At 39.9% G+C, this 13,434-nt stretch overlaps 1 protein-coding gene across 2 annotated transcripts in view; it reads left to right on the forward strand.

Moving 5' to 3' along the window:
- Positions 1-13,434, forward strand: part of gcgra (glucagon receptor a) — a 114,706-nt gene that overhangs the window by 83,111 nt on the left and 18,161 nt on the right. Inside the window, exons 1-6 of one of the 2 annotated variants that reach the window (XM_034190103.1) lie at positions 6,521-6,557; positions 7,070-7,208; positions 7,523-7,619; positions 11,122-11,229; positions 11,315-11,409; positions 12,141-12,235. In XM_034190103.1, the coding sequence (XP_034045994.1) occupies positions 7,164-7,208; positions 7,523-7,619; positions 11,122-11,229; positions 11,315-11,409; positions 12,141-12,235 (440 nt within the window). In that variant the 5' untranslated portion in view covers positions 6,521-6,557; positions 7,070-7,163. Of the gene's footprint in view, positions 1-6,520; positions 6,558-7,069; positions 7,209-7,522; positions 7,620-11,121; positions 11,230-11,314; positions 11,410-12,140; positions 12,236-13,434 lie in introns of those variants that run through there. The other variant, XM_034190102.1, reaches the window with a different exon arrangement.

Here is a 13,434-nt window from a genome sequence, read left to right on the forward strand (position 1 = left end):
GTTTCATAACAATGAAACTTCACTGTTACTCAGCAAATTATGCATGTAGTTCCTAATGCCAGAAGTAAAGATGTTAATGTCACAAATGGTAGGATACTACAACAAATGCTCCCCACCTGCTGTATGTGCACAACATGTCTGGCTCCATGTACTAGTGAGAGTTTGGAGCTTCTCCAATGAAAAGAGCGAACACAAGTCAAAACAAACACTGATGCAGCCTGCCGACCCGTTGCACACAGTTGTGCATATATTACGTTATTGTTTTTGTTGGGCAGATGTGTTCCATGCATAATATGAGATTTGGATATTTGTGAAACTGGACTCTGTGTTTCATTATAGACAAAGAACCAGCTCATTATAAAAACATGGGAACCAAATTTCCATTTGTTGCCTCACTTTTTTCCCCTTAAGATTCTTCTTGACCTCAGACAACCCACCCCATATAATTCTAGCTTTGTTCGGACCCAGTTTCATCTCTCCCCATTGCCTGGGCAATTTTCTTTTGAGAGCCGGAACATTTTCATCTGTGTTTGTACACTTTTGTTTCTGTAGCACATGCACAGTCAGTGTGCTTGCAAAAGCATAAGGGCACACAAGGCCACAAAAATTTGGAGGACAGCCTCAGAGAGGTCAATGAGCACACCTACTGATGCATGCAGTTAATTTCAGACAGAGGTACTTTCATCAGGTACATGGCCATTTGCAACAAATTATTATGTAGCTAGATTGGATGGAAATGGCTCTACTCTTTGAGGGATGTTAAATACCACAGATGTTAAAGAGCACAGATTCTGTTGAGAGAGATAATTGCTGGTTATACCAAACCCTATGAACAGTTTATAATGAAGTTAACCATACCAAAGTTTCATTCTATAAGTGGAGGTGGAGGGAGTTTCTGCGGTTGCCACTGAAGCACTTGAAGTTGGTAGTGAATGTAAACATAGTAATTAAAAAATAGAGATGACTATGACTGGATGATGTGAGTCAGCTCGCTTTGCAACTGAAATGAATATTAGATTAATGATTTATGATATGAATATCATGTATAACAGGAGTGGGCATGAAGAGAGGAGATGATGCAGGATTGTCTCGCTACTGATAACCTGAGCAGGTGATTTCACAGATGATCAGGACTTGGGGAGGGGAGCAAATTGGTAAAACCACCTGCTGAGGCAAATGATTTCAAAGAAAACCTACAGCGTCTTTGTCCTTCATGGCAAACTGTGCCAGCAATGAGCTACAGGAAACATGAATGAAGCAATTTAATGCAACTGATATTGTAAAACACCAATAAAACAGCCAGTTAGAGATGAATAATTTTAATGTGAATTGTTGCAGACCTCTGTAATCTTTGCAAATCCATAAAGTGTAATCTATCTATGAATAATGAATAACTTAGAATCCTCCCTGCAGCACCTTGTGCAAATTAACTCAGTGCATACATCAGATAATTCCACGTTTTGTGCCTAATTTCAAAGACAGACCAATAGGGCCACTTCTCCCACTGAATCATGTTGAATATTATTATATTATTAAACTGTGTCCACTTTTAAATGTTTATTTATTAAATGGAGTTTTCCTTTCCTTGTTTGGAACTTGTATAAAATTTATATGGGAACCTTTAACATTAGTGGGAAACTGTGTCTAGCATCTTTGACTGTAGCTTCAATATCCCAAAGTTCAAACGAGCTTGTCATTAAAATAGTTTTAAAAACTACTTCAAAAATACCTTATTGTACCTAACAGTGATCTTTACATGAATGTGCTCAGTAAAATGAGGTATGTGAAGTTCATACTCAGTATATACAGACAAGTTTAGTTTTGATGAAAAGCTAAGAATCTCCTGCGCACTACATTCCAGCAAAGTGGGAAAGCCACATTAAAAATGTGGTCTGTTGGAAAGTATTCAGAGATTACCATAAGAAAACATTCATCAGACGGTATTAGAAATAAGCGAAAATTGATGTTGGGAGTTGCTGATCCAGTAAACGCATGATATATTAACGATCGCTTGTTCTTGTTCTCTAAAAGACCTCACTAACGTTTCTAACAGCTACTGTCACTACACATATCACAAAAAGTTTGGAATCAAAGAAATATTATATAAGCATATGATAGAGAATTTAATGCAGGTCATGTACACAAGTGCTATAGACAGATTTAGTCGAGTCAGGTTCAAAGAATTGTTCTTCGTGATGGAATGTCCATGTTGGAGCTGTGTCTCAGGGCGTGTTGCTGCATGACTGCCTGACTTCTCTGAACTCTACTTCACCTGATCATAACAGTGATGCTTCATCCAGTCCTGTCATGTCCAGCATGACACTTATCCCCCTAAATTATATAACAGATTAACCATGTCTTGACTTATTTAGTTAAATTACTGTAATCCATGGAGCTGTGGGTGAGTTGCACATATGCACTCATTTGTCCATCATATCCTAAATGGTTTAAAGGTAGATAATGTTTTAAAGGCAGTGCACACGTCTTCAACACTGCCAAAGCAAACTTTTTAAGAAAGGGTGATGGAGGAGACTTTTAGCTTTGCTCTCAGTGTCATCTATACAGTAGTGTTCAGAATAATAGTAGTGCTATGTGACTAAAAAGATTAATCCAGGTTTTCAGTATATTTCTTATTGTTACATGGGACACAAGGTACCAGTAGATTCAGTAGATTCTCACAAATCCAACAAGACCAAGCATTCATGATATGCACACTCTTAAGGTTATGAAATTGGGCTATTAGTAAAAAAAAAAGTAGAAAAGGGGGTGTTCACAATAATAGTAGCATCTGCTGTTGACGCTACAAACTCAAAACTGTTATGTTCAAACTGCTTTTTTAGCAATCCTGTGAATCACTAAACTAGTATTTAGTTGTATAACCACAGTTTTTCATGATTTCTTCACATCTGCGAGGCATTAATTTTGTTGGTTTGGAACCAAGATTTTGCTCGGTTACTAGTGTGCTTGGGGTCATTGTCTTGTTGAAACACCCATTTCAAGGGCATGTCCTCTTTAGCATAAGGCAACATGACCTCTTCAAGTATTTTGACATATCCAAACTGATCCATGATACCTGGTATGCGATATATAGGCCCAACACCATAGTAGGAGAAACATGCCCATATCATGATGCTTGCAACACCATGCTTCACTGTCTTCACTGTGAACTGTGGCTTGAATTCAGAGTTTGGGGGTCATCTCACAAACTGTCTGTGGCCCTTGGACCCAAAAAGAACAATTTTGCTCTCATCAGTCTACAAAATATTTCTCCATTTCTCTTTAGGCCAGTTGATGTGTTCTTTGGCAAATTATAACCTCTTCTGCACATGTCTTTTATTTAACAGAGGGACTTTGCGGGGGATTCTTGCAAATAAATTAGCTTCACACAGGCGTCTTCTAACTGTCACACCACTTACAGGTAACTCCAGACTGTCTTTGATCATCCTGGAGCTGATCAATGGGTGAGCCTTTGCCATGCTGGTTATTCTTCTATCCATTTTGGTGGTTGTTTTCTGTTTTCTTCCACATGTCTCTGGTTTTTTTGTCCATTCTAAAGCATTGGAGATCATTGTAAATGAACAGCCTATAATTTGTTGCACCTGCGTATAAGTTTTCCCCTCTCCAATCAACTTTTTAATCAAACTACGCTGTTCTTCTGAACAGTGTCTTGAACATCCCATTTTCCTCAGGCTTTCAAAGAGAAAAGCATGTTCAACAGGTGCTGGCTTCATCCTTAAATAGGGGACACCTGATTCACACCTGTTTGTTCCACAAAATTGACAAACTCACTGACTAAATGCTACACTACTATTATTGTGAACACCCCCTTTTCTACCTTTTTTACTCATAGTCCAATTTCATCCCCAAACTCTGAATTCAAGTCACAGTGAAGACAGTGAAGCATGGTGGTGCAAGCATCATGATATGGGCATGTTTCTCCTACTATGGTGTTGGGCCTATATATGGCATACCAGTTATCATGGATCAGTTTGGATATGTCAAAATAATTGAAGAGGTCATGTTGCCTTATGCTGAAGAGGACATGCCCTTGAAATGGGTGTTTCAACAAGACAATGACCCCAAGCACACTAGTAAACGAGCAAAATCTTGGTTCCAAACCAACAAAATTAATGCCTCGCAGATGTGAAGACATCATGAAAAACTGTGGTTATACAACTAAATACTAGTTTAGTGATTCACAGGATTGCTAAAAAAGCAGTTTGAACATAATAGTTTTGAGTTTGTAGCGTCAACAGCAGATGCTACTATTATTGTGAACACCCCCTTTTCTACTTTTTTTTTACTAATAGTCCAATTTCATAGCCTTAAGAGTGTGCATATCATGAATGCTTGGTCTTGTTGGATTTGTGAGAATCTACTGAATCTACTGGTACCTTGTTTCCCATGTAACAATAAGAAATATACTCAAAACCTGGATTAATCTTTTTAGTCACATACCACTACTATGACTCTGAACACTACTGTACATTTGGAATACTGCATTATGGGTTCCTGCTGAATTCAACAGGGAAAAAAAATAATGACTCCCCAGAATTTTTTTTCCTGTAATTCTCACTGGACACATTCATACATGTATACTCCTTTTCATAATTGTATGTGTTGGACAGTATAATCAAATGAAAGATAAGTACTCTCCAACAAAAAATAATAATTGTTAGTGACCATTGTGTTCTGTCACCCAACATCTACTTGAACACAGAGCAATTCAGACAATTTGCGTCATTCATTTGTGACGTTGCCCATTTTTTTTAACACAAATACAGTTGGATGACCTGGCATCATTCAGATGAATACCTGTCTGTATTTTCAATCAAATGGGTCCATGGCGCCTTTTGTATTTTATCTAAAATTGCATCTATTTAGCTCAACAGCTGCCTAAGCAATAAAACACAAGTTCAATGTATTGTTCCATATCTGCATTAGATTAATATGTCGACTATTTGTGTATATTAATGTCACAATTTAAAGACCTAAAGGAAATGCATTCAGATAAGAGGAGAGATCTCAAAAGTCACATGGAATAAAAGTAATAAAATCTCAAGATTATTTCTTGGCCTTGCGTCAGACTGGCATCCTGTCCAGGGTGTACCCCCCATGCTATATGACTGGTGGGATAGGCTCCAGCCCCGCCATGACCCTTAATTGGAGTAAGCAGGTATAAAAAATGGACGGATGCATGGATTATTTCCTGGAACAGAGAGATACTGTGGGTTCAACAGCACTTCTCTTGAGGACTATAACTGGTCAGAATCCAGAGTGGGACTATTGAATAGCAGTTCTGTGGGAACCAGGAGCTGCGTGATAAGTGCAGAATATACAAACCTAAATTATCTTTGTATCTTAATGCCCATTAGTTCCACTTCAACTCCCAACAAATGGTTGATGTTATTCTCTAAATCCTGCGTTGACAGCATGGAAATATATGAGTTTAGGGTGTAACTTTTTAAATACTCACCTGTTCTTTGCCAAATGGAAAACCAGGGGATGCAAATTTTGGATTTATCTGAAAGGGAGTTGCAGGAATTAAAGTTCTCCGTCGCTATGACAGATTTACATCAACTGGGCTGCCAAAAGGCAACGTTTGCACTGATGCTGTCCTTAGGCAAAATCAAGGCTGGATGAAAGATATAAAATTTTTGTTTTTGTCCCCTCCTGGCAGTGAGTGTCCACGTCCTCTCTGCAAAAAAGAAAAAAAACTGTCTGTTTGAGTGTCTCAGTGCGGTGACGACACAGTGAACAGAGTGTAGAGTTTTATTAACATATTTTTAAGCATTTCTTTTGTTTAAAAGACTCATGATGTAAAATGCAATCATAAAACCTTTTTACCTCTCAGTTAGGTCGCACTTTCCATATAATTACAGAAATTCTTGATTGTTCCTGCTCAAAGACTGCAAGCTAGGTGTAAATCCAGATGAAAAAAGGTGTTGTAGGGAGACGTGCCCTCCACAGCACCCCTTGATTAAAGGTCCCCTTGATTAAAGGTCCACTTATGAAGACATTTTTCATACTATTACTACTTGTAATTTTAATAATAATAATAATAATAATAATACATCCAAAGACATGCAGGTTAGGTGAACTGGAAACGTAAATTGCTGTAGGTGTGCATGTGGGTGTGAATGTGTTTGTCTGTCTATATGTGACCCTGTGACAGACTGGCATCCTGTCCAGGGTGTACACTGCCTCACTCCCTATGACTGTTGGGCTCAACTCCAGCCATGATGAGTGAAAGAGTACAGAAGGTATTGGGGCACTAATAATTCTGACCATGACTGCATACATTCTGTACATCTATGATGATGCATTGTGTCTTTATTTTGTGAGTAAATACAATACACGAGAAATTCCCAACACATTAGCGCCACCCCTTCGTCTTCCCGACTGCCTTCCACAAGATCAGAACAGAATGGAATTTGAAACGTTTAAGCCAAAAATGTTTCCATGGTCAAGGTGTTTTTTGCAGAAACGTTTCAGATTTCGTTCCGTTCTCCGGCTACACATGAACCTCTGTGGGGATTTTGCAGAATCAATCACAGGTGAGTGGCCTCTGTTACACCCTTGTGCACACTCATCCAAACACTGACAGGTTTTGTGGTAATGATGGTAGAAGCCAAAGGTGACTCATAGCATCAGTACAGAAATACAAAGCAGTGTCTCAGTGATAAGTTAGCTTTTCCTGGATTTTTATTTTCTTTTTTAATAATCTAAACTAGTCCTTCATATACTTAACTAACTGTGCCTTATCCTAGCTGGAACTTGTGAGATATGAATAACTGGTCAGAATGAAAATGGGTGTCGGCAAGAGTTAGATATTTACTCCTCTCAAACAGATCCATGATACATGACCATTACCTCACTCTTTATACTTTACTCTCCTTCTTCCTCTTTGTGCCTTCAAAGTTTGGTCTTAGGTGAACTATTATGTACATGAAGTTTGCTGCCCAGCCTTTTCCTGTTTTGGTATTCTCTCATGCTGCCAAGTTGATCAGAGGTAGTATTTGGTGTCTTTGTAATCACCAGTGAGGGATTGTGTCTCTCTGTCATCCAGGCCATGTGTCGAGCATAGATAAGCCCCCTTATGAGGTGAAAACCCTTCCTCATCCTGCAGTGTCCCCTCCCAGCACCAACAGCAGGAATAAGGGATGTTCATCCTTTTGGTGATGTTAATTATCTCCTGCAGCTTCCAGGTGGGTCCAGACACACACACACACACACACACACACATCTACTTTTAGAAAGATAAGTCAGAGAATGTTTCCTTCATCGCTGGATTTTAACGTATAGAGGAGGGTGTTGTTTTAGATGTAAAACAATGCATCTGTTTGAGAAGTCCTCCCATACTGGCAGAGCATGAGAGAGGAACACAGCTTTATCTTCTCATCATAACAATATGTATTTGAAATCAAGTGAAACAGATTAATTCTAATTCATTTCCACTTATGTGTTCCCCAAAAGGCTCTCACCCAACGCGACCTTTACATTGTGTTCTTATTTACCACAGGTGTCTCCGGCCATTAGCCTGGATGAGGTGAAAAAGAACTGGAAGTTGTACATGGATCAATGTATCTATAACATCAGCCGAGATCCCCCGAGCATCGGTGAGCTTCTGCAGCAAAATGACCCCCCCCATGATGAGCTAATCTGTAACCTAGACTTTGAACCTTTCAGTTCATAGGCAGGCATGTATTTTGCCTTTTCTCACTTACATGGATATGCATCTCGGAAGGACACAGTCTATATCCATTAAAAGCCAACGTGTGAAAATCATGTTTGCCCACAAACATGATCTAGTGTGGGGTTTGATGACATAATACACCAGACTTATACCATATGATGAGCAAAAATAGCTGTAGCCTAAATACAACATGACAACAGTATAACTTTAGCACAACCTTGACACTTAGGGAAAACCTCCCTGTGATGTCATGAGAAGTATGACATCATTACAGGCTAAAGCGAAAATGCAAGTGAATCATGAAGTATGTCAAAATTAACAACCAAAAAAAGGAATTTTCAAGCATCTGGAAAATCCCACCATGTTTCAGGCAAGTCCACAGCACAGTGATGGAATATCCCGAGGTACCATGGAGACCATCTCAGACTCTCTAAGGTTTTTCCAACTGATGACCTTCTGGGATGCATGTACTTGAAGGTGAGAAAATGGGGCTTCAGTTGAATGGAGACTAATTTGTGGAGAAATGAGCATCGCTCTGTAACGGTGGTATAATATCCAAACCTGTCACAGTCTGATCTGATCTCTGATTGTTGTAGACTTTTTTCTGTCTACCAGTTCATTTTCTGGCTGACTGTGTTTCTCAGTCACTTTGCTGCACCTAATCTAACCAATCACACAGCTCACTGTCATTTTCACACTATACACTCTCCTCATACGAGGGCTGTCAATAAAGTAACGGTCCTTTTAATTTTTTTCAAAAACTATATGGATTTCATTCATATGTTTTTACGTCAGACATGCTTGAACCCTCGTGCGCATGCGTGAGTTTTTCCACGCCTGTCGGTGACGTCATTCGCCTGTGAGCACTCCTTGTGGGAGGAGTCGTCCAGCCCCTCGTCGGAATTCCTTTGTCTGAGAAGTTGCTGAGAGACTGGCGCGTTGTTTGATCAAAATTTTTTCTAAACCTGTGAGACACATCGAAGTGGACACGGTTCGAAAAATTAAGCTGGTTTTCAGTGAAAATTTTAACGGCTGATGAGAGATTTTGAGGTGATTCTGTCGCTTTAAGGACTTCCCACAGTGCGAGACGTCGCTCAGCGCTCTCAGCCGCCGTCGTCAGCCTGTTTCAAGCTGAAAACCTCCACATTTCAGGCTCTATTGATCCAGGACGTCGTGAGAGAACAGAGAAGTTTCAGAAGAAGTCGGTTTCAGCATTTTATCCGGATATTCCACTGTTAAAGGAGATTTTTTAATGAAAGACGTGCGGACGGATCCGCGCGTCGGGACGCAGCCGACGCGGTGCGGCGGCACAGGAAAAACACCTCCGTGTTGATAACCATTTGTAAAATCCAGGTGGCTTTTGATGGCTTTCAGTGGAGTGAGTATATGAGAAATTGTTTAACAGCAGGACATGTTCCAACTTGTCCTTAAGGCTTTCAACAGAGGTGTTTTTCCTGTGGCGGAGCGTCGCGTGACGCGCGGACCCGTCCGCACGTCTTTCATTAAAAAAATCTCCTTTAACAGTGGAATATCCGGATAAAATGCTGAAACCGACTTCTTCTGAAACTTCTCTGTTCTCTCACGACGTCCTGGATCAATAGAGCCTGAAATGTGGAGGTTTTCAGCTTGAACAGGCTGACGACGGCGCCTGAGAGCGCTGAGCGACGTCTCGCACCGTGGGAAGTCCTTAAAGCGACAGAATCACCTCAAAATCTCTCATCAGCCGTTAAAATTTTCACTGAAAACCAGCTTAATTTTTCGAACCGTGTCCACTTCGATGTGTCTCACAGGTTTAGAAAAAATTTTGATCAAACAAAGCGCCAGTCTCTCAGCAACTTCTCAGACAAAGGAATTCCGACGAGGGGCTGGACGACTCCTCCCACAAGGAGTGCTCACAGGCGAATGACGTCACCAACAGGCGTGGAAAAACTCACGCATGTGCACGAGGGTTCATGCATGTCTGACGTAAAAACATATGAATGAAATCCATATAGTTTTTGAAAAAAAATAAAAAGGGCCGTTGCTTTATTGACAGACCTCGTATATGCAGTTTGACCAGTTGCAGCTCGACTGTAGACTTGACTTGTCTGTTTCCTTGTCTTCCATGATTTCTTGGAGCACATTTATTATATGGACTGTTTACCATTGTTTGTTTGGCCAGTTTAATTTGTTCAGTATTTATTTTATGAGCATTATTAAAGCCATGCCTTCTTTCTTTGTCTTTTTTATTCTCTGCATGCCTTAGTCATGGTTTCTCTCATTAAATCCCATTGCAGTTTGTGCATTGTACATGTGGATCTATCTCCGTGTTTGTGAGAACTTGTGATATTTTCCAGGCCATCTGCAGAGGTTGCACACAGCCTATATGGCATTTAAACCTGTTGTTTCTATGGTGACTGGTTTATTTGGTACCTGGATGCTGTAGGGCAGAAATGCTGGTCTGATTATCTGTCCACTCATTGATGTATATTTCGAAGTCCATTTCGTGATCAGAACCATGGATAGCGCTTCTGGAAGGGCAAATAACATAAAAACTTTTTTAAATCCCTGCAGAGGAATTGAATAATATATGATAGAAAATAATAATTCTATTAGATTATTCTATATGTGTGCAATGTGTGTGATTGTTTGCACTCTAGTACAACAATTTTAACTTTACAGTCCCATTACAGCCAGATATTATTGCCTTACAATAAGGTTTTCTGTCTAAATCGTCCTAAGTGTCCTGATATAAGACCTGAAAGTGTTGTGTATATAATAAAATTCTCTTTTCCCATAGCTATATATCCATGATAAAATAAAATATTTGCCCTTATCTTGGGTTAAACACTCAGCAGGGTGGGATTAGATGAACCTGTCACCAGAACAAAAGCAATGTCCTCTCCCTGCTCCTATTTTGTAATCACGGTGCTCGCACTCTGTTTGCTGCACTCACAAACACACATGCACACACACTCTGCTTTTTCTGAGAGAAAACTCGCTCCAATTTTCTCCTGAACAAGGGGCCTAAAACATTTCCCGTTTTCATGATATTAGTGCTTAACATGCCAATTTCTGCTCTTCAGTCATTTTGTAGAGTAGGCTGCAAGCATGTTTTATTTATTTTTTCTTTATGGGACTGAGGAGTATATGAAAATGACAGAAAGCATCAGTGCTCCAAACACTTTCCTACATTCAAAGAAAAATCACACCACACAAGTATCCATGAGCCATACATACCAACATCTGCCTCTGTTTTTACAGTCACTATTGAAAAGGTAAATGCGGTGGTATAAGTTGAAGACTGGCAATAGGTGGCATTAGAATGAGTTCTGTAGATGCAATAATGGCCAACAGTGTCACAACTTCAAAGATGCCATGCTACTGGTTTCCATTAGTCCACTTTAGACAAATATGAAATCATATTTTATGTTTTATTTCTGCAGGTCTCATGTGCAACAGGTCTTTTGACGATTATGCCTGTTGGCCTGATGGACTCCCCAACACCACGGTCCGTGTGCCATGTCCATGGTACCTCCCATGGCACCATAAAAGTAAGGAGATGTCTAATTGAACTCGTTGTTCTGCATAGGAAGACATCTCACAATTCTAACTGGAGTGTGTGTCTGTGTGTTGTAGTTCAGCATGGTACAGTGTATCAGGAATGTGATCCAAATGGTCAGTGGACAAATATAAAGAATACCAGTGAGTGTGACTCCAATGATCCAACTCTGGTAAGAATGAACTTAGACTGATGTAGACATTTTGTCTACAAGTAAAAGGACTTAACAAACAAATTGTATGACCACAAGCCCATTTCCACTGCTGAACCCGCGGGTCATTTTAAGGGGTCCAAGGCCTTTGTGATTGTCTCCACCACAGGGACCGCCCTGAAAAGAGATTGTTGGGCCTTTATTAGGGGCAAGATAAGTCCCTGTTCTGGGGTACCTACTTCAGCGCAGCTTTGAAAAACTGTTAGGTGGGGCTTAACACTGATTGATTGTTAACTTACGCAGGTGAAGTCGATTCACAAGGACCAAGCCAGACTAGCGAAACAAGCAAGTGTAAAAGAACCAAAACAGAATAGGAGAGATGACAGATGGACCATGAGGAGGTACAGGCATTGTTGGCTTTCTTCTCAAAAGGTGACGTTCAGCAAGAATTCAAGTCCTCAAGGAGGAATGTGCAAATCTACATTGCAACCAAAACTATTGCAGAATTATTACATCACTGCATGCATAACTGCATGAGCCCAGTGGGGTATTCACAGCAATTAACTCGCAGTGTCTCAGAAGGCCATTCACGGGGCCATTCCTGTAAACTGGGAAGTAGTTTCAGTTCTGGTGGTGGAAGCAGACCTACTGGACCCTGTCACATATCACCCATTTCTCATTCCTAATGTATTTAATTTATTGCAAAGTAAAGACAAAAAAATTGAACTGCTTGTGCTTGTTTTATTTTGCAGCAATACTACGGGCACATTCGAATCATGTACACTGTTGGATATTCTTTATCTCTTGTGGCTTTGGTGTTGGCCCTTGGTATCCTCATATCCTTCAGGTTGGTCTAAATTGTGTAAAAGAAAATGCAGAAAATTACAAACATATTTTCTAACTTTTCTTTCAAAGTCTGCTCTGAGTGTTTTTGAGTGTCCTTGCTGTGGTTAAACTAAAAACAGTTGCAGTCCCATGACGTATTACAACAAGCACTAACGTTATTTTGGTTTGTTTGTTTTTTGTTTTAACCCAGAATACACCTAAAATTCTTTTTCTGAGGATGACATGATTTAAATGCACTGATAAAACCTTTTACCTCTCAATCAGGTCACACTTTCCACATAAACACAGAAATTCTTGATTGTTCCTGCTCAGAAACTGCAGATCAGGGATGAATCCAGACGGAGTGTTGTGGGGCGATATGCCCTCCACAACACCCCTTGGTTAACGGTCCACTTTTCAAGACATTTTTCATAGTACTGCTACTACAACTTACAATAATAATAATAATTTTAACAACTAAAATGTTTAAATCAGTATTACTCTGGGCCTAAATTTTACTATAGTTGTGGTCTAAGTTTTATTGATAAGCCATATAAAGATAGGTTTAGTTTATTTAACTTTTCGGCATAACTAAAGTGGAATGTGAATGTCTTTTTTAAAGTAATGTCTAAGCTTGGCATTACTGGGTCTGTTTGGGGTTCTAGCTTTAAAACCAGGTCAGTTAGGATGAGGGAAAACACTCATACACTCACTCATCTTCAACCACTTACTCCAATGAAGGGTCATGGGGGGCTGGAGCCTATCCCAGCAGTCACAGGTTCTGAGGCAAGGTACACCCTAAACAGGACACCAGTCTGTCACAGGGCCACATATAGACAAACAAACACGTTCACACCTATTGACAATTTGAAGTTTCTAGTCTACCTAACCTGCATGTCTTTGGATGTGGGAGGAAGCCGGAGCACCCAGAGAGAACCCACGCAAACATGCAAAATGAGCATTGATCCCATGACCTTCTTGCTATGAGGCAACAGTGCTAACTACTAAGCCAAAAATCTGAAAATGATGATGGCTCTTGTGGTTAATAATCTTATCAAACAACCATGTAGGTTGTGATATAAATTTTGGTTAAAGGCAAAGAAAAGGTGAAAATGTGCCAAAGAAAATACAAATACAACACACATTATGCAGTACAACTAAACTGAGGGGGATCGGGGTGAGAAAATGATCATTAAAACAATGTAAGAGTCACTGTGTTTT

This window comes from Thalassophryne amazonica, chromosome 16 (genome assembly GCF_902500255.1).
Source record: "Thalassophryne amazonica chromosome 16, fThaAma1.1, whole genome shotgun sequence".
NCBI classification, from domain to species: domain Eukaryota; kingdom Metazoa; phylum Chordata; class Actinopteri; order Batrachoidiformes; family Batrachoididae; genus Thalassophryne; species Thalassophryne amazonica.